General features: G+C 39.8%; 1 protein-coding gene across 8 annotated transcripts; it reads right to left on the bottom strand.

Moving 5' to 3' along the window:
- Positions 1-1,490: 1,490 nt before the first annotated feature.
- On the bottom strand, positions 1,491-19,543 carry ZNF557 (zinc finger protein 557). 8 transcript variants are annotated; one of them, XM_081498579.1, is made up of 9 exons: positions 19,478-19,543; positions 18,569-18,655; positions 14,807-14,933; positions 14,174-14,262; positions 13,179-13,305; positions 8,360-8,645; positions 6,031-6,126; positions 5,465-5,547; positions 1,491-4,975 (listed from the first exon to the last, which is right to left on the bottom strand). In XM_081498579.1, exons 6-9 carry the CDS (start codon positions 8,376-8,378, stop codon positions 4,193-4,195), a joined length of 981 nt encoding a protein of 326 aa, XP_081354705.1. In that variant the 5' UTR covers positions 8,379-8,645; positions 13,179-13,305; positions 14,174-14,262; positions 14,807-14,933; positions 18,569-18,655; positions 19,478-19,543; the 3' UTR covers positions 1,491-4,192. The 8 variants fall into 8 exon arrangements, with proteins under 8 accessions (XP_081354705.1, XP_081354697.1, XP_081354700.1 ...); XM_081498571.1 differs by lacking the exon at positions 8,360-8,645; XM_081498574.1 differs by lacking the exon at positions 8,360-8,645 and having other exon boundaries at positions 19,514-19,543.
- Between the last annotated feature and the right edge of the window lie 3 nt (positions 19,544-19,546).

Below are 19,546 nucleotides of genomic sequence, written 5' to 3'. Positions count from 1 at the left end.
TTTACTGTATTATGTCTGACAACAGGAAAGATTCCTATTAGGAGAAAATACTGAAGGTATACATGCTTTTCACACATTAATGTAATTCTTTCAGAGATTTTTATTGAAAATAAAATTTTAACTGAAAAATATTTTTTTTATGAATGCAGAAAGTAGCCAATGAAAAATACTGGTAGCTATGGCGGATTCATGTTGATGTTTGACAGAAAACAAAATTCTGTAAAGCAATTATCCTTTAATTTAAAAATTAAAAGTTTAAAACTACTGGTAGTGCATTTTCTTCATTCAAATCATAATTTTGCAATTTACTTAAAATAGAAACTTAACTCCTGAGTTTCCAAATAAACATGTGCTTTTTCTGGAGTCTTTACATTAATATTCAGTTTGTTCAGTTTTTTCCTCCAATAATGAACTTTTGAGAAATACTTTGGTATGTTACTTTTCCCCCACATCCTCTCTCATCCCCCAATAAAAGTTGTTTCTCTTTGAATAAATTCCTTTCCTTGTAAATTTGAGAGTCAGCATCTCTAATTTCTAAAAATTATACTATGTTTCTATCTATATCATACTGAGTTATTTGTCTTAAAGAAAATGAGCTAATTAAAATGTTTTAATCATGGATAAAGATGGTATTCTCTATTTGATCAGGAATTTTATTTCCTCTCAATGCTTTAGTTTTTCTGTTGTTCAGTTGCTATGTCTGACTCTCTGGGACCCCATGGACTGCAGCACACCAGGCTTCCCTGTCCTTCACCATCTTCTGGAGTTGGTTCAAATTCATGGGTCCATTGAGTCAGTGATGCCATCCAACCATTTCATCCTCTGCAACTCCCTTCTCTTTTTGCCTTCAAGTTTTCCTAGCATCAGGGTCTTCTCCAGTGAGTCAGCTCTTTGCATCAGGTGACCAAAGTATAGGAGCTTCAGTATCAATCCTTCCGATGAATATTCAGGGTTGATTTCCTTTAGGATTGACTGGTTGGATCTCCTTGCTTCCAAGGGACTCTCAAGAGTCTTCTCAAGCACCACAGTTCAAAAGTATCAATTCTTTGGCACTCAGCCTTCTTTCCGGTCCAACTCTCACATCCTTACATGACTACTGGAAAAACCATAGCTTTGACTATATGGACCTTTTTTTTCAGAGCCATGTCTCTGCTTTTTAATATGTTATGTTTGTCATAGCTTTCCTTCCAAGAGGCAAGCATCTTTTAATTTCATGGCTGCAGTCACCATCCACAGTGGTTTTGGAGCCCAATAAGATCTGCCACTACTTCCACTTTTCCCCCTCTATTTGCCATGAAGTGATGAGACTGGAGGTCATGATTTTATTTTTAATGCTGAATTTTAAACTGGCTTTTTCACTCACCTCTTTCACCTTCATCAAAAGGCTCTTCAATTCCTCTTCAGTTTCTGATCAACCACCTCAGAAATGCATGTACTTTATTTATATTACATTAAAATACATAAAGTAATGACAGAATTACTAAAAAGAATTTGTTAATCCACAACCATGGTAGAGAACTTTAATCCACACCTATTGGTAATTATGTTAAAGAGAGGGGGAAAAAACCTGCATGTACATACTATTAATATATCAGAAAACATGTTTAGCTTGAGTTAATGAGAATACACTCTATATCTGAAAATTAGAGAATACACAGGTGGCTCACTGGTGAAGAATCCACTTGGCAAGGCAGGAGACACAGAAGACTCTACTTTGATCCCTGGGTCGGGAAGATCCCTTGGAGAAGGGAAGAGCAACCCACTCCCGTATTCTTACCTGGGAAATCCCATGGACACAGGAGCCTGGAGGGCTACAGTCCATGGGGTGGCAAAGAGTCGGACACGACTGAGTGCGCGCACACTCACACATACACACAGTTTTCAAATAATCTTGGACCATTTATAAAATGACCAACTAATATTATTATTCAGCAGGACATTAACAGACCACCACCTCAAAAACAAACAAAAAAGAATCACTTGAGTTTCAACCATGTAGGTTACTTCTAAATCATGTAAGAAGTCTAGGAATAAGCAGCCTGTAGGTGATAGAGCCAATCAGACCCTCTTAGGCAGCCCATTCATTGTGATTTTTGCCATACTGTGGTCATTGTCATCATGATCAAAATATAGTTCTTCCAACTCTACAGCTTGACTCCACCTTCACAAGAATGAACGGGTAGGATGAACAGGATATGGGAGAGGCAGACAAGCAGACGATGATGTGTCCCCCTGGCTCCCCTCTGTGACTTCCACCTACTTCTCATGGCCAGCAGAGCAGAAGAACACCTCCCTGGGCTTTGGGGATGCCCTGTGGATTGATTATTTTCAATACTACTCATCAATAACTTGAAAAAGAACTTAAAAAAATCTTATTCTTCTTTAAGAAAATATAGGGGAAAATGGACATTGGAACAGAGGCTAAAAAATAACTGCCATACTAGGATAGAAAAATAAAAAAGAATCAGCATCATAAAATCCACTCACTTAATAAAAATGCCATTAAATTAGAAAAAAGTATATAGCAATTTAGCTATTTAGCAATTGCTAAAAGGTGTTTAGCAATTATCCTAGCTTTTACTAGGATAAACTAAATCACTCAGGAAATAGTCAGAAATACCTTTATGAATATGCAGTGTATTAATAGTTTTAGAGTCAATGATGATAAATGTATTACATACAAAACTACAGAACATAACTTAAGGTTTATTTTAGGGCACAGCTGCAGACACAAATGTTGCTACTTAAGCAAAAAGACTGAAAATTAAAGAACTAGTTGCCCCACCCTAAGGATGAGACACTGAAAGGTAATCCCTCACTCATAACATTTATACTTTTCATTCCCATTTACAGTGGCTGTATTCCACAGCCACTCAGAGAAGAGCTAAGGCAATCTCATGTTGAGTACCTTCTTGGGCTCCCCTCCCGCCCCTCCCGGGTGACTTCTTACAATTCAACAAAGACGGAAGTCACCGAAAGACTTTCCAAAATCCACTCACAGGTTTTTGCATCCAGGAATTTCATACTTTTCCTAATGTAAGAGGTATCATTAAAGGCCATTCCCTCCTTCTTTATACTCACAAGTTTAAGGAATGTGGGAAACTGGAAGGCTTTCCAATACTGATGCCATTCATTTCCTGATTCAATGGTTTGTTCTCTCCAGAATCAATCCTCATGTCTCTTAAAAACTTAAAAGAATCCTGAAGGCTTTCCCATAGTACTTGGTACTTGAAATTTCATCTTCTGTACAGTTAACAACACTTGTGCTACAGGGTTTTCCACATTCCTTACATGAGTGTTCCTCTGTAGTGATTCCTCATACATGTTCTAAGGGACGTTTTAAGGGACAAGTGTCCCTAAAGGCTTTTACATTCTGATGATGTTCACTGGATTTTCCCTTTAGTGTGAACTGTCACATGACTCCCTAGATATCACAACTGTATTCCTCAGATTTATCCCCAATACATAACCTTTTGTGTACATTAGGGTGAGTTTGAGCTGAAAGTTTATCATGAAGCTTGGACTTATGAGGTTTCTTTCATGAGTGAATTTACACAGGAGTTACCGAATATGACTTCATATTGAACAGACTGAAAGAATGAGGGTCTCCTGAAGGCCCTCTTTCAGTGACTTCTCAGATGGTTCCCAACAATCTCTGTTTCCTGGTATTCACACTGAGCATGGTCTCTTCCCACAAGGTATCAGGAGTGATTTGTGTGACCCTTAAAGTACGGAAGAAGTGATGATATGTCCTTCTGGGACGAGGTCATAAAAGACACTGTAGCTTCTGCATTAGCTCTTCTTTAAATCAAATGCTTTGGGACGACCCTGCTTCTACATCATAAAGATATTTAACCCTGTAGAGAATCCAACACAGTGAGTAAATGAAGGTTCCCTGCCAAAAAGCAGCTACTACCTTGCCAGGTGTGCCAGTGAGCCATTTTGGAAGTGGACTCTTTAGCAATAAAGTGGAGGATGGTAGCTCCTGCTGACATCTTGATTGCAACCTCATGAGATCCTGATCAGAACTACACAGCTAAGCTGCTTCTGAATTCCTGACCTATAGATAATGTATGTTTGCTGTTTAAAGCCCTTATGTTTCAAGAGGAAATCTGTCATGCAGCAGCAGCTGACTCATACATCTAGTGTGAGTTGTCACAAATTGTGAGAGATAAGAAATCAGTTACTGCATTCATATCCACCTGTTATGTATTCTCTTGTGCACAGAAAGGTAAGAATTAGTGGTGAAAGATTTTCCACAATGATTACATTCATAGGGTTTTTCTCCAGTGTGAGTTCTCACATGTTTCTTAACAGCTGATAGATTATTAAATGCTTTCCCGCAGTTACTGCATTCATAGGGTTTCTCACCAGTATGAATCCTCTTGTGAACAGTAAGAGAAAAGCTACTGCTGAAGGACTTTCCACACTGGTTACACTTATAGGGTTTTTCTCCAGTATGAGTTCTCATATGCTGTGTCAGATATGAGCTCTTCCTAAAGGTTTTCCCACAGTCATTGCATTCATAAGGCTTCTCTCCTGTATGAATACTATTGTGCCCAGTAAGGGAGGACCTTGTGCTGAAGGCCTTGCCACACTGATTACATTCATGGTGATTCTCCCTCGTATGAATTCTCTTGTGGCTTTTGAGGTTACAACTAGTGCGGAAAACATGAAAACACTGGTTACATTCATAGGGTTTTTCTCCAGTGTGAATTCTCACATGCAGTCTAAGAGAGGAAGGATCATTGAAGGCTTTCCCACAGTCATTGCATTCATAGGGTTTCTCCCCGTTATGTATTCTCTTATGAATAGTAAGGTAAGATCTACTGCTGAAGGATTTTCCACACTGATTACAGTCATAGGGTTTTTCTCCAGTATGAATTCTTTTGTGCTGAGTAAGGTTAGATTTTGTGCTGAAGACTTTAAAACACTGATTACATTCATTGAGTTTCACTCCCAGGTGACTTCTCTCCTGTTGAGAGATGAATGAAAACTATAGTTTATAATATTTTTTTAATATTCAATGCTGTTATACAAATTTTCTCTCCCAGGAATTCTGTTACATTATTATCATGATGTTGTGGCTATCTATTTTAAGTGCTTGTTAAATGGCTTCTGCCCAGTCTGAGTTTTTACAAGTTAAGAAAAGATAGACAGATGCACTGCCACAAGTCCTTATCATATTTACAAAGCATTTTCTGATAAGTTTAAGACTACTTTATATTTTGACAGTCACATTTAAGGAAGTATTTACTTGTGGGAACTCTCAGCAAAGAAACAAATCTGGAGCTAATTTATAATTTTCTCCAAATTCACAACTGATTTACAGTATCTCTCCTGAGACACCATTATCTCATATGTTAATGACATTTCCCTATGACTCCCCTGATTATTTTGTTGCTTTTCTAACTTATGAAATTTTCCTACTGAGAAAAACCAGAAATTACCACGTTGGTCTTACCGCTCTAACATCATTAGAATGTTCTTTTCTAAAAATACGCTTCTTTGGAGTTAACCATTTTGCTTTAAGTACTGTCTCCAAATCTAAAATAAATTGAAAAGAAATTTAAGTTAATGGTGAAAAGAAATATGAGTAAAGACAAACTGAGGGATTAGGGTTTTTGAGGAGGTTTGCAAGGAATGGCATGTGAGTATACAAATTATGGGTACTAAAAACGGACTCTTTAGGATTAGGGTTGATCAGAGATTTACACTATGAGGAATTATCAGGAAGGTAAAGTTCCAGGAAGGAATCAAAAAAAGAGCTCATATGAGACTTATTTAAAAAGGAAAAGGGACATTTTTTTTTTTTTCCATTCTGAATCCAAAGTAAAGTAGGAGACACTGAACACAGGGTTAAAGAGGAAAGAAAGAAGGTGCATGAGGAAGCTCATATCAAATGTCTGTGGCCATCTCTGTCAGAAAAAAGCACATTTTAGGTACTTCCTAATGTAACACTCCCATGCCCTGGATCATTGGCTATAGCTACACCTCAAAGACTATTCCTCATATCCTCCTAGAGCTCACCTGGACAGGTGCCTGGGAGAATTCTTCCTTCCTCTGTCATCACCTTGTCTTCTTGCTCCAACTGGGAGATTAGACTGGGTTTATCAACATGATATCCTATTCATGGAGAAAAGACATGTGCTATTGGGGGGCTGTGCCAGTGACGAGCAACTCTATGAAACTGAAGCCAAGAATTCTGAAGATGGGGAAGTGTGGCTTTTGGAGCAATGGAATGCTGCTGCTGCTGCTAAGTCGCTTCAGTCGTGTCCGACTCTGTGTGACCCCATAGATGGCAGCCTACCAGGCTCCTCTGTCCCTGGGATTCTCCAGGCAAGAACACTGGAGTAGGTTGCCATTTCCTTCTCCAATGCATGGAAGTGAAAAGTGAAAGTGAAGTTGCTCAGTCGTGTCCGACTCTTTGCGATCACATGGACTGCAGCCCACCAGGCTCCTCCGTCCATGGGATTCTCCAGGCAAAAGTACTGGAGTGGGTTGCCATTGCCTTCTCCAAGCAATGAATTATATCTAAATTCTAATGACTACAGTAACTCTCAGGAAACAAAAGTACAAGCAACCTCGTTCAATATCCAGGGTGACAGGGCACACACAATCCCAAAGTCCATGCCCGTGTTTAAATACACAATGCAAAAGCTATAAAGCTTTTAACTATAGAAAATATAAAGTCAGGGGAAGGAATATTCAGCTCATAGCTGCTGCTGCTAAGTCGCTTCAGTCGTGTCCGACTCCGTGCGACCCCATAGATGGCAGCCCACCAGGCTCCGCAGTCCCTGGGATTCTCCAGGCAAGAACACTGGAGTGGGTTGCCATTTCCTTCTCCAATGCATGAAAGTGAAAAGTAAAAGTGAAGCCGCTCAGTCGGGTCCGACTCTTCGCGACCCCATGGACTGCAGCCTACCAGGCTCCTCTGTCCATGGGGTTTTCCAGGCAAGAGTACTGGAGTGGGTTGCCATTGCCTTCAGCTCATAGGGAAGGCACTAAATAGCTCTACGAGTATGGGGACCATATCTGTCTCCTTTATCACAGAGACAGAGACAAGCTTGAAGTCTTGTGAGAAAAAAACGACAATGAAAATCATGGAATATGGAACTTCAAAAGTCCCTCCCTCTACAGCAACAGTGACTAAACTGGAAAAACTATCAGAACAACTTTATCAGAACCCTAAAAACTTACCAAAAGTCTACAGAAACCAGGAAAATGCTTAATCAAGGACAAAAAATAGCTGACATTTTTAACTGACCCTTGACTCATCCCGTTCCGTGCTTTGGCTGTGACACTGAAGACAACTCCTAGTACTAGGGGGAGCAGGATAGACCCTATTCTCAACACACTGTGGTGGTTTGTTTTGACCTTTCTGGTGGCTCCTTGAAGGACTGGCTCAAAGGGTTTGCCTTTACTTATCTAACCCCAAACTCTCCAAAGGTTGAGCTGGTTACACAGTGGGCATGTGCTGAAGGCGTTAAAAAGGCAATATATTAGTCACTACTGCCTGAGGCAAATGGAAACAGCAGAGGAAAGCAAAAGGCAAACCAAGAAGCCTAGAATAAAAGTATAACCTAAAATGTTTTGGGGAATTTTTATAAAGCTTTTTGAAAAGCTCCCTCATATTCCTTTGAATCTGGAAAGCCACATGCATACCCAGGCTTGGGCATGTGCTCAGAAAAGACATGCGAGGGCACTAAGTCCTCACCTCTGACAGACTTTCAGGCTTGGCACAAGGAGGAAGTGAAAACTAAGGTAAAGTTGTAAACTGCCTGAGTTTGAAGGTATGCCCCTGTATAAAGAGACTAGGAGCTTTTTTCTTTTTTGTTCCAACTGTTTAAGGAAATCTCTAATAAATCATTAGTTAACCATTAAGCTGGGGCTTCACTGGTGGCTCAGCGGTAAAGAATCCACCTGTGAAGACAGGAGCCAGAGGTTTGATCCCTAGCTCACAAAGATCCCCTGGAGAAGGGAAGAGCAACCCACTCTACTCTTCCTGCCTGGGAAATCCCATGGCCAGAGGAGCCTGGTGTGCTACAGTCTATGGGGTTGCAAAGAGTTGGACATAGAAACTAGAACAACAACAACAACCATTAAGCTAACAGAACAGTTTTCAGTGGCCATGTACAATGAATACTGACATTACAAAAATGAGTTCAAAAAGATCAATAAACATGAATATCACACCAACTGGAACAAACAACATCAACAAACTCTAGGGATGGGGAAAGAATGATTCCAGAATTATGTTACAACATTCTAAATGTCTAGTTTTCAACAACAACAAAAAACTATAAGGCAGGCAAATAAACAAGTAGCTAGACAGCATATTAAAAAGCAGAGACATTACTTTGCCAAGAAAGGTCCATCTTGTCAAGGCTACGGTTTTTCCAGTGGTCATGTATGGATGTGAGAGTTGGACTATGAAGAAAGCTGAGCGCTGAAGAATTGATGCTTTTGAACTGTGGTGTTGGAGAAGACTCTTGAGAGTGCCTTGGACTGCAAGGAGATCCAACCAGACCATCTTAAAGGAGATCAGTCCTGAGCGTTCATTGGAAGGTCTGATATTGAAGCTGAAACTCCAATACTTTGGCCACCTGATGTGAAGAATGGACTCACTGGAAAAGACCCTGATGCTGGGAAAGATTGAGGGCAGGAGAAGGGGGCGAGAGAGGATGAGATGGTTAGATGGCATTACCGACTCAATGGAGATGAGTTTGATTAGACTCTGGGAGTTGGTGATGGACAGGGAGGCCTGGTGTGCTGTGATCCATGGGGTCGTGAAGAGTTGGACACGACTGAGCGACTGAACCGAACTGATGGTCCATTACAGGAAAAAAAAATTAGTGAAACTATCCTTGAGAAAGCCCAAATTTTGGGCTTGGTGACTACACCAAGAATTTAAATTAACTATTTTAAATGTGATCAAGGACCTAAAGGAAACCATAAAAACAAATTCTGATCAAAGAGAAAATATCTTAAAAGAGAAATTATAAAACAAAACCAAACGGAAATTATGGAGTCAAAAAGTACAATAACTGAAATGAAAAATTCAGAAGAGGGATTCAACAACAGACTTGAGCAAGAAGAAAGAATCAGTAACTAAGAAGATAGGACAATTTATAGTACTCAGTCTGAAAAACAGAAGGAAAGAAAAGAAACAAAATACAACCAGCACCTAAAAGACCTACAGAATACCAACATACACATAATAGGAGTCCCTTAAATGAAGAAGGGAGAAGGCAGTGGCACCCCACTCCAGTACTCTTGCCTGGAAAATCCCATGGACGGAGGAGCCTGGTAGGCTGCAGTCCATGGGGTCGCTGAGAGTCGGACACGACTGAGCAACTTCGCTTTCACTTTTCACTTTCATGCATTGGAGAAGGAAACGGCAACCCACTCCAGTGTTCTTGCCTGGAGAATCCCAGGGACGGGGGAGCCTGGTGGGCTTCCGTCTATGGGGTCGCACAGAGTCAGCCGCGACTGAAGTGACTTAGCAGCAGCAGCAGCAGCAAATGAAGAAGAAAACGGACAGAACGAATATTTAAAGAAATAATGGCTAAGAATTTCCCCAAATTTGATGAAAGACATAATGTACACAACCAAGAAGCTTAACAAACCCAAGACAGGATAAACTCAAAGAATCAGAATCCATCCTAAAACACAATATAATTAAATGCTGAGAAGTCAAAGAGTATTCCTGACAGCAGCAAGAGAGGTGATTCAACACATACACAGAATCATTGGTAAGAGTAATAGCCAATTTTGGATGAGAAAGCATAGGCAACATACATTGGAAGATATATCTAAGCTACTTAAAAAAGAAAAGTTAACCAAAGATTCTATATGTAGCAAAACTGCCCTTCAAAAATAAATCAAGACATTCCTATAAACAAAATCTGAATATTTGTCATTAATATATCTATCCTACAAGAAATGCTAATAGGAAAATTTTAAGCTTGAAATGAATGGGCAATGAATACTGACTCAAATCCACACAAACATAGGACACCAATAAAGGAAAATACACAGGTAAATATAAACATCAAAAACAATTGTTTATTTTTGGATTTTTAACTCCTTGTTATTTTTGGCTGTGACTCCCCTTTTTTTCCAATATGATTTAAAAGAGAAATGCTTGTGTTAATGGAACACAACGTATAAAGATATAATTTGTTAAAAAAAAAAAAGTATAAGGAGGGGTGCAGCTATACAGGAGCTAATCTTTTGTATACGGAAATAAAGTTGATATTAAATCAGAACAGGCTGTCTAAAATTAAAACTGGAATCCCTCCCACAACCACTAAGAAAATAACTAAAAAACAGAAATAGAGATGAAAAGGGAATCAAAATGGCCCACTAGAAAATACCTAAATAATGGAGGAACAAAAATGATATAGAGCATACAGAAAACAACACAATGACACAACTAAATCCTTCTTATAAGGAATTCCATTAAAAGTAAATGGATTAATCTGTTAAAAGGCAGATTTTAGCAAAACAGATAGGAAATAATCAATGATACGTGATCTATAAGAGACTCATTTTATATCTAAAGACACTAACAGGTTGAAAATCAACAAATGGAAAAACAAATTCTATACAAACAAGAGATAAAAAACAGAGAATGTGGCTATACTACTATGAGGCAAAATAGACTTTAAGACAAAAACTGTTACAAGACACAAAAAAAGATATTACACCATGATTAAGAGATCAGTTAATCAAGAAGATATGATAATTACAGACATATACTACCTAACAACTAAGATCTAAAATGTATAAATTCAAAACTCACAGAATTGAAGGGAGAAATAGATCTACAATATTAGTTGCAGACTTCAATGCCCCACTTTTAATAATGGGTAATGGGTAGAACAACTCATTAAAAGACCAATAAGGAAACACAGGACTTAAACAATCCCATAAACTTACTAGACCTCACAGACATAAAACACTTTATTCAACAACAGAATATACAGTCATCTCAAGTGCATGTGAAAGATTCTCTGTAACAGAGCATACGTTAGTTCACAAAACAAGTCTACATAAATTTAAAAACAATAAAATCATATAAAGTATCTACTGGACCATGACAGAAGCAAATTAAAAGTAAGTAACAGAGGATACATATTGAAAAATTTAATATTAAGAGGACAATACTAGGGCTTCCCAGGTGGCACTAGTGGTCAAGAACCCACCTGCCACTGCAGAAGAAGTAAGAGAAGTGGGTTCAATCTCTGGGCTGGGAAGATCCCCTAGAGTAGGAAATGGAAACCTGCTCCAGCATATTGGTCTGGAAAATTCCATGGACAGAAGAGCCTGGCAGGCTACAGTCCATATGGTCGCAAAGAGCTGGACACAACTGAGTGACTGAGCACACACCCAAGATGAGAATACTAACCAAAATCATCTACAGATTCAATGAAATCACCATCAAATTTCTAACAGCCTTTTTTTTTTAAATAAATGGACAGCTGATCCTAAAATTTATATGGAATTCCCAAGGGATCCTGAATAGAAAACAAGCAATCTTGAAAAAGAACTAAATAGGAAGAATCTCATTTTCTGACATTACCTCAAAGTAACAGTAATGAAGACAATGTGGTACTGGCACAATGACAGACCCATCAGGTTATGTCAGGTTTCCACAGGTTAATGGAAGGTAACTGAGAGTACATAAGCTCATATGCTTACAGTCAAATAACTTTTGCTGGCTGAGCCAAAACAATTCAATGGGGGAAGGAACAGTCTCTGCTACAAAGGTGCTGGGACAACTGAATTGATTGATATATGCAAAAGAATTAAGCTGACAATTTCTCCAAGCCATATAAAAATTAACTCAAAATAGGTAAAAGATTTCACTGAAAAAGTAAAACTAGAACATTTTGGAGAAAAACACAGAAGCAAAACTTCAGGACCTTGGACATGGCAATAACTAGGTATGATACCAAAAGCACAAGTAAAAAAAGAAAAAAAGTACATAAACTGGACTTCATCAAAATTAAAACTTTTGTGTATCAAAGGACACTATCAAGAAAATGAAAAGATATCACACAATGGGAGAAACCATTTGCAAATAGGGTCTAGTATTCAGAATATAATAAACTTCTAAAACCCAAAAACAAAAAAGATAAACAACCAAATTAAAAAATTGGCTTGAAAAGACATTTCTCCAAAAATGATATACAGTCAACAATTACATGAAAAAATGTTCCATTTCATTAGTAATTAGGGAAATGCAAATCAAAACATGTAATAGGAAATGGCAACTGACTCCAGTATTCTTGACAAAATTCCATGGACAGAGGAGCCTGGCAGGCTACAGCTCATGGGATCACAAAGAATCAGACAACAGAGCACGCACTCAAACCAAAACAGGTGAGATACCACATTATACGCAAGATGATGGCTATCTTCAAAAAAGCAAATATTGGGGGAAGATACAGAGAAATTGGAACTCTCCTATATTGGTGCAGCTGCTGTAAAAAACAAGTTGGTGGTTCCTCAGAAAACTAAACATAGTAATATAAAACCCGAAATTCCACTCCTAGATATATACCAAAGAGGAACTGAAAATAGGTGTTTAAACAAAGGCTTGTACACAAATATTCATAGCAGCATTATTTAAACTAGCCAGTAAGTGAAAACTACCCAAATGTTTATTAACCGATGAATGAATAAACAAAATGTGGTATATCCATAAAATGGATTATTCAGTCATAAAAAGGAATAAAGAATCTATAAATGCTACAACACAGCTAAACCTTTAAACATTAAGTTGCCTGAAAGAAATGGGACAGAAAGATCACATATTTCATAATTCCATTGATATGAAAATGTTCTGAATAGGCAAATCCACAGAAACAGGAAGCAAGTTAGTAGTTGCAGGCAGTGGGGGGGTGGGGAAGATAACAGGTACTGATCACTTAATGGGTACAGGTTTCTTTTAAGGGTAATGAGAATGCTCTGAAATTAGACAGTGTTGATGGCTGCAGAACTCTGACTATATCAAAAGCCAAGCAATTATCCTTCAATTAAAAAATAAATTAAAAAAATTTTTAATGATTAAAATGGATTTTATGTTATATGAATGATAGATACCTCAATTTTAAAAAAGTCTTGTTATCTGAGTCATTAAATAAATGCAGGAATGATGTAGGGCTTACCAAGCGATGCCAGGTTCCTGCAGTTCTCCAGCATCACGTCTCTATACAGTTTTCGCTGAGAAGAGTCTAGCAGTGCCCACTCTTCCTGGGTGAACTCCATGGTCACATCCTCGAAAGTCACCAAGTCCTAAACCACCATAAACACTGTGGCTTAACTAAGGACCATCCCCACCAATGCTGAGAGAAAAAGAGCCAAGGACAACAAGAGTAGGAAGAGAGAGTCCAAAGCAGGAGCTGTATGGGCAGGGTTCTGGGCTTTGCTCTCAACTGCTCCTGGGCTCGGCCCTGGACACTCATCTCCTGTCTACTCATGTCCACCCCCAGGGCCACATGTGCCCCTAACACACAGGCAATTTTCTTTCCCAGTGAGACCGTGATATACTGCAATTGAATTCCCCTCAACCTCAAAGGCTGAGCACAGGCCTAAGACACTGCAGAAATCAGAGAAGTACTTGGCAAATGGATGAAAGATGCCCCAGTGGCCACCAGCAACTGCTTGAGTTTAGGACACAGTCATGTGTTTCCTTAGCTTCCCTTTAAAACTCTCCGGGGCAGGGAGGGAAGGAGTGGGAGTTTGGGATTAGCAGAGACAAACTATTATAAATAGGATGGATAAACCACAAGTCCTACTGTATAGCACAGGTAACTATATTCAATGTCCTGTGATAAACCATAATGGAAAAGAATATGAAAAAGAAAATATATGTGTGTGTGTATACCTGAGTCACTTTGCTGTACAGCAGAAATTAACATTGTAAATCATTAATACCTCAATAAAATTAAAAAAACAAAACTCTTAGCAAAACATGATGTAGACAGTGACCTTGGAGGAAGCTCGACATGGCAATAAATGCTGACATGTGCTGACGTTGTTTGGGTTGCCCCGAACCCTCCACCAGATGCCTGAAAACCTGATCCAGATCCAGGTCATTGAAGGGACAAGTCCAACTTCTGGTCAAAGGAATACAATCTGGAAACAGGAATGTCTGACTCACCTGTAACCAGTCTGTCAGAAAGCCACTGGCCAACCCTTCCTCCTCCGTGTATCCTTTCTGGTGAGGGGCTGTGAACAGGGACGACTGAGCTGGAGAAGAAGAAATATCCCAAGAACTCAGGCTTGCCCACCGTTCTCACTCACAAACCTAGAGGCTTAGGCTTCCTCACCTACTTGTAATTGACTGTATCCCCAACACACAGAGAGGACATACCGACACCCAAACACCCACACCCAGCTTCCCCCGGAGGAACAATGGAGCTCTGTCTCATTTGGGGTCAGAAATTAGGGCCAAAGGTCTTACACCACACTAGAGGAAGAAAGGACTATTACTGTTTTGCAGATGAAGAAACTGAACTGCCAAAGGATACCACTGTTACTTGCTCAAGTGTATACAAAGAATCAGAAGTATAATTCAAAAGCTCCCACGCATTTGCGACACAGATGACGTCTCCCCAGATTCACAAACCAGCTAAATCCCAAATCCCAAGAAGCAGAGAATCAGGCATCCGTGACCTTGGGGCTCCAGGGGTAACACTCACATCTCATCTGCTCAGTCCCCTCCCTCCACCTGCTTTGTGGTGCATGAGACTCTAGCACCTGGTCAGTTCTGAGGGCTGACCCTCAAACTCACCACAAGTGGGGGACAGGACCACGGTCGCCATCCTGCAATGCAGACAGTGACGTCTTCCTCAGCAACAGGGAGCTGGAGAACCAGGACGCCCCTCCTCTTGTCCCCACAGTGCACTCAGGACTGGGCTCTGGAACGAATGGGAAAATATGAAGTTGTCACAGTCTCTCTCTCCAGGCTACTTCGGATGAGCCTTTCTTAGACTGTCCACCAAGTCCTCCATCAAAATGTAGTATGTGTTTGTACATACTGCTACCTTTAAAATGCACTGGCATGCACATTCTTAACCACTGAGCCAGCAAGGAAGCCCAGCAAAGGATTACTGTTTTAGTTACTAAGGTTGGGGATGATTTGTCACACAGTGATAGGTAACAAATACATCCTCACTTTCAGCAGATGGTCCTGCATCCTACTTCTTAGTCATCTTCATGAGAAGGAATCTACCTCCCCATCTTGTCACCAAAACTGTATTCTGCACCATGGTTTTCTCCCTCTTTGGTTATAAACCAGCACCTGGCTTCTCTACAATGCCGGGTGGTGCAGCTCTGTTCTGTGCTCCATCCCTTTTAGGAGCTGGACACCAGTAATTATCTCTACTTTGCCCTTCCTTTCAAGCTCTCCCACTCTACTGGACTCCCTCGCACCATTTATACTTCATGCAGTGTTTTCAGTAGTGAGACACTACTATTCTAACCACAGAGTTTTCTTTCTAGTTACCACCCAGTCTCTCTCCCTCATCACAGCCAAAGTTTTTTTTTCACCCTCTATCTCATTTTCTCATGTCCCACCCACTCTGAGACACAGTTTTGTTCGGTTTCCGCCACTACCTATTCAATTGGTAGAATTGCCACTGATCTTATTTACAGAACAAAGACAGAGATTGCAACTACAATGATACCATTTCTTATCTGTCAGACCAGCAAAGACACAGGGGACCACATCTTTCATTGGCAAGGCTGTACAGAAGAGCACTCTTATACACTATTGGGGTACAAATACAGCCCCTATGGAAGGAAATCTGTCAACCTCAAGTGAAACGCAAAACATTTATCATATTCCTGTGAATCATACTACAAGGCATCTATTTGAAAGACTGTTGTTGTTTAGTTGTTAACTCATGTCCGACTCTTTGCAACCCCATGGACTGTAGTCTGCTAGGCTCCTCTGTGCATGGGATTTCCCAGGCAAGAATACTGCAGTGGGTTGCTATTTCCTTCTCCAGGGGACCTTCCCAACCCAGGGATCAAACCCATGTCTCCTGCATTGGCTGGTGGATTTTATACCAATGAGCCACCAGGGAAGCCCCTGTCAACATCAGCAGTTCACATTTTCTATTTCTCTGATGACATATAAAATCTGAACAGACTGATCACTAGCAAGGAGACTGAATCAGTGATCAAAAACCTCTCAGCGAACGAAAGCCCAGGACCAAGCAGCTGCACAGATTAACTTTACCAAACATTCCAAGAAGAACTAACACCAAGCCTTCTCAAACTCTTCCCAAAAATAGAAGAGGGGGGAATTCTTTCAAACACAGTTCACAGGGAAAGTATTTCCCTGATACTGAAAACCAGACAAGGAAGCAACAAAAAAAAAGAAAATTACAGGTGAACAGCCCTGATGAACAGATTCAAAAATCCTCAACAAAATATTAACAAACCAAATTCAACAATAAATCATACACCATGGATCACACACCATGATCAAGTAGGATTTATTCCAGGGATAAAGGGGTGGTTCAATTCATTCAATCTGGTATACCACATAAACAAAATAAGGAAAAAAATCATATAATTATCTCAACAGATGCAGAAAAAGTATTCAACAAAATTTAACATCCATTTATGATAAAAACTCTCCACAAAGCAGGTACTAAGCAGGTACAGAGGAAACATACCTCAAGATAATAAAGGCCATTACTATAAGCCCACAGCTAACATCATACTCAATGTGAAAAGCTGAAAGCTCTTCCTCTAAGATCAGCAATAGGCAAGGATGCCCACACTCTTGTCACTTCTATTTAACATAGTATTGGAAGTCTCAGCCAGAGCAATCAGGCAAGAAAAAGAAATAAAAGACATCTAAATTGGAAAGAAAAAAGTAAAACCTTTTCACTATTTGAAGATGGCATGATTTTACATATAGAAAACCATAAAGATTTCATCAAAAAACTTATAACAATTGAATTCAGTAAAGTTGCAGAGTACAAAATCAATACACATAAAATCTGTTGTTTCCTTACACTAATAATGACCTATAAGAAAAATAAATTAAGAAAACAATCCCATTATACATTTGCATCAAGAAGAATAAAATACCTAGGAATTTAACCAAGGGTGTGAAAGACCTATATATTGAAAACTATAAGCCATTGCTCTTGCACTTTTGTACAAATTTTAGGTGTTCTATTTCTGTAAGAAATACCACTGGATTTTTGATAGGGATTACATTGAATCTGTATATTGTCTTGGGTACTATGGACATTTTAACAATATTAATTGTCTCAATCCATGCCAGTCCTAATCCTAGTTTGAACCCAAAATATTCTGTGTCCTGGCAAAACCCTCATGCATGAGGGTTCAGTCATTCAGTCACGTCCAACTCTTTCCAACGCCATGGACTGTAGCCTGCGAGGTTCCTCTGTCCATGGGATTTTCCAGGTAACAATACTGGAGTAGGTGAGTTGCCATTTCCTTCTCTAGGCAATCTTCCCAACCCAGGGACCAAACCTGGGTCTCCTGCGTTGGCAGGGGGATTCTTTACCACTGAGCCACTTGGCAAGCACGGCAAACCCCTCAGTCTTGAATAAAAGAGGATAGTTGATTACCATAAATTGTGCACTCAAAGCATATCTATTGCATGACAAGCAAGCATTCCCCTTAAGAATGTTACAGAAAAGACATAATGAAAAAGGCACACACACAAACACAATTAGTGAAAACCAACAATATAATATTACTCAAAATGATTCTCTGCAATATAAATCACCAGACTGTTATTTCAGAAACAGTTGAAGAAATAAAGTTAATTCTTATTAGAAGGCAAGGTGTAGAGTATAACCTGTAGAAACTACTGCCCTACCCTTCCATCTACAAGCTGTTGCTCCATATTCCTCCAACTGATTTTTAAATCTCATGAAGATAAAACAAAACAAACAAAATACAAAATAAAACCCAACACTTGCTCAAAAGACATCTGGTTGCTGGTTGATTCAATTTTGAATTTCAGTTGCCAACATAAAAAAGTACAAATTACTTTTCCCCCTATGCACCCTATTTTGAATCTTTGTGGAAGATTTATAGGGTTTTAGAAGTCAAACTGAACCAAGCCTGAGGAATGTTGCTGAGCAGTCCTGCTAGTTTTTAGTGGGATGACTTTTAATACTACAGATACACATAAAAAAAGTACATATTTATACTTAAATATATAAAATATACTTAAAATATATAAAATCCTACAATTTTCGGTATTATGGAATGCAAGTAAATCTATATTTGTTACTTATGTATAGTTATTTACATGTTTGTTTAATGTGCATTTATTTGCACATAACTGTATTTACTTATTTACACATGCATCACTACACTCCTTACTATCTTTCCCTTGAATATAATTCCCATCAAACATACTTTTTTTTTTTTTTAAGATACTTTTACTTTCAGTGACTCCTTGTGTTTACAGCCTGAGCACAGGAAAGGCCTATTAGCAGTTCTGCATAGCTGAGGCTGCTGGAAATTGTTTTTACAAGATCCACATGGTACTCACCTGGTCACACAAAAATCCATGTGTCCATGAGGACAGGTGAACCTCGAGACTGGTTTTAACTCAGACTTGAACTCCAGAGATAATTTACTTGTCCGTTGGGGGCAGCCGGGGAGAAAAAGGATACAAAGATTTCTTTTGAGATGTTTTTGGGGGCGTAATACAATTACTGGATGGAAGGGCCACATCATTCACTTTTCTTTCTTTGTATTTACTGTACCGATTTAACACGTAATTGCAGGTTACGACTAGATTTTCCTGATTCTTGTCCAGCCATCTGCCCTCTGAGTAGGAGGAAGTGGCTTCACACGATGTGCATTCATTTGCCGCGCTCAACTCTTCTAACTGGATAGTGACTGTCTTTTTGTGATTCCAGACACTTTTAACAAGACTCGTCACTCAAGGGCACTAAAAGTGTCTCCGCTAACCTTTTAAGTTCATTCAGGGCTTTGAAGATTTTAAGATCCTAGAACAGGGTTTCCAAACCTCAGCACTATTAATAATGCTTTGTCACGGGGGCTATTTAGTGCACTGTCCAATAGCATCCCTGGCTTCCACCCACTTGAAGCCAGTAGCAGCCCCTCCCATTTGTAACAACCAAAACAATGCCTCCAGACGACTAAACGTCCCCTAGGAGGCAAAAAACACACCGGGGAAAGATGCTGGGGAGATGGAGAATTCTGAGGAGGGGACAGCGGTGCCCAGAGCTAGGAGGAAACCGAGGCTATGCGCCGATCTGCCGGAACACCCCGAGGCCGCAGAGGTGGAAACGCGGCTCACGGGAAAGTGGGAGGAACGCGATAGCCCGTGACCGGGGTGCCCCAGACTCATGCCCCTTCCTAGACTCCTACGGGAGCCCAGGAGTGCCGGCAGCCCACAGAGTCCTGCCTCTTGCAAGGATGCCGAACGTACCACGTGAATCCAATCCCCCAGCGGAGAAAACCGTACCCACAGTTCAGCGAGCCGCCCCGCTATTTCGTC

This window comes from Giraffa tippelskirchi, chromosome 6 (genome assembly GCF_054371585.1).
Source record: "Giraffa tippelskirchi isolate mGirTip1 chromosome 6, T2T-mGirTip1v1.2.pri, whole genome shotgun sequence".
In the NCBI taxonomy this organism is placed as follows: Eukaryota; Metazoa; Chordata; class Mammalia; order Artiodactyla; family Giraffidae; genus Giraffa; species Giraffa tippelskirchi.
This window is presented reverse-complemented; position numbering and strand designations above follow the sequence as displayed.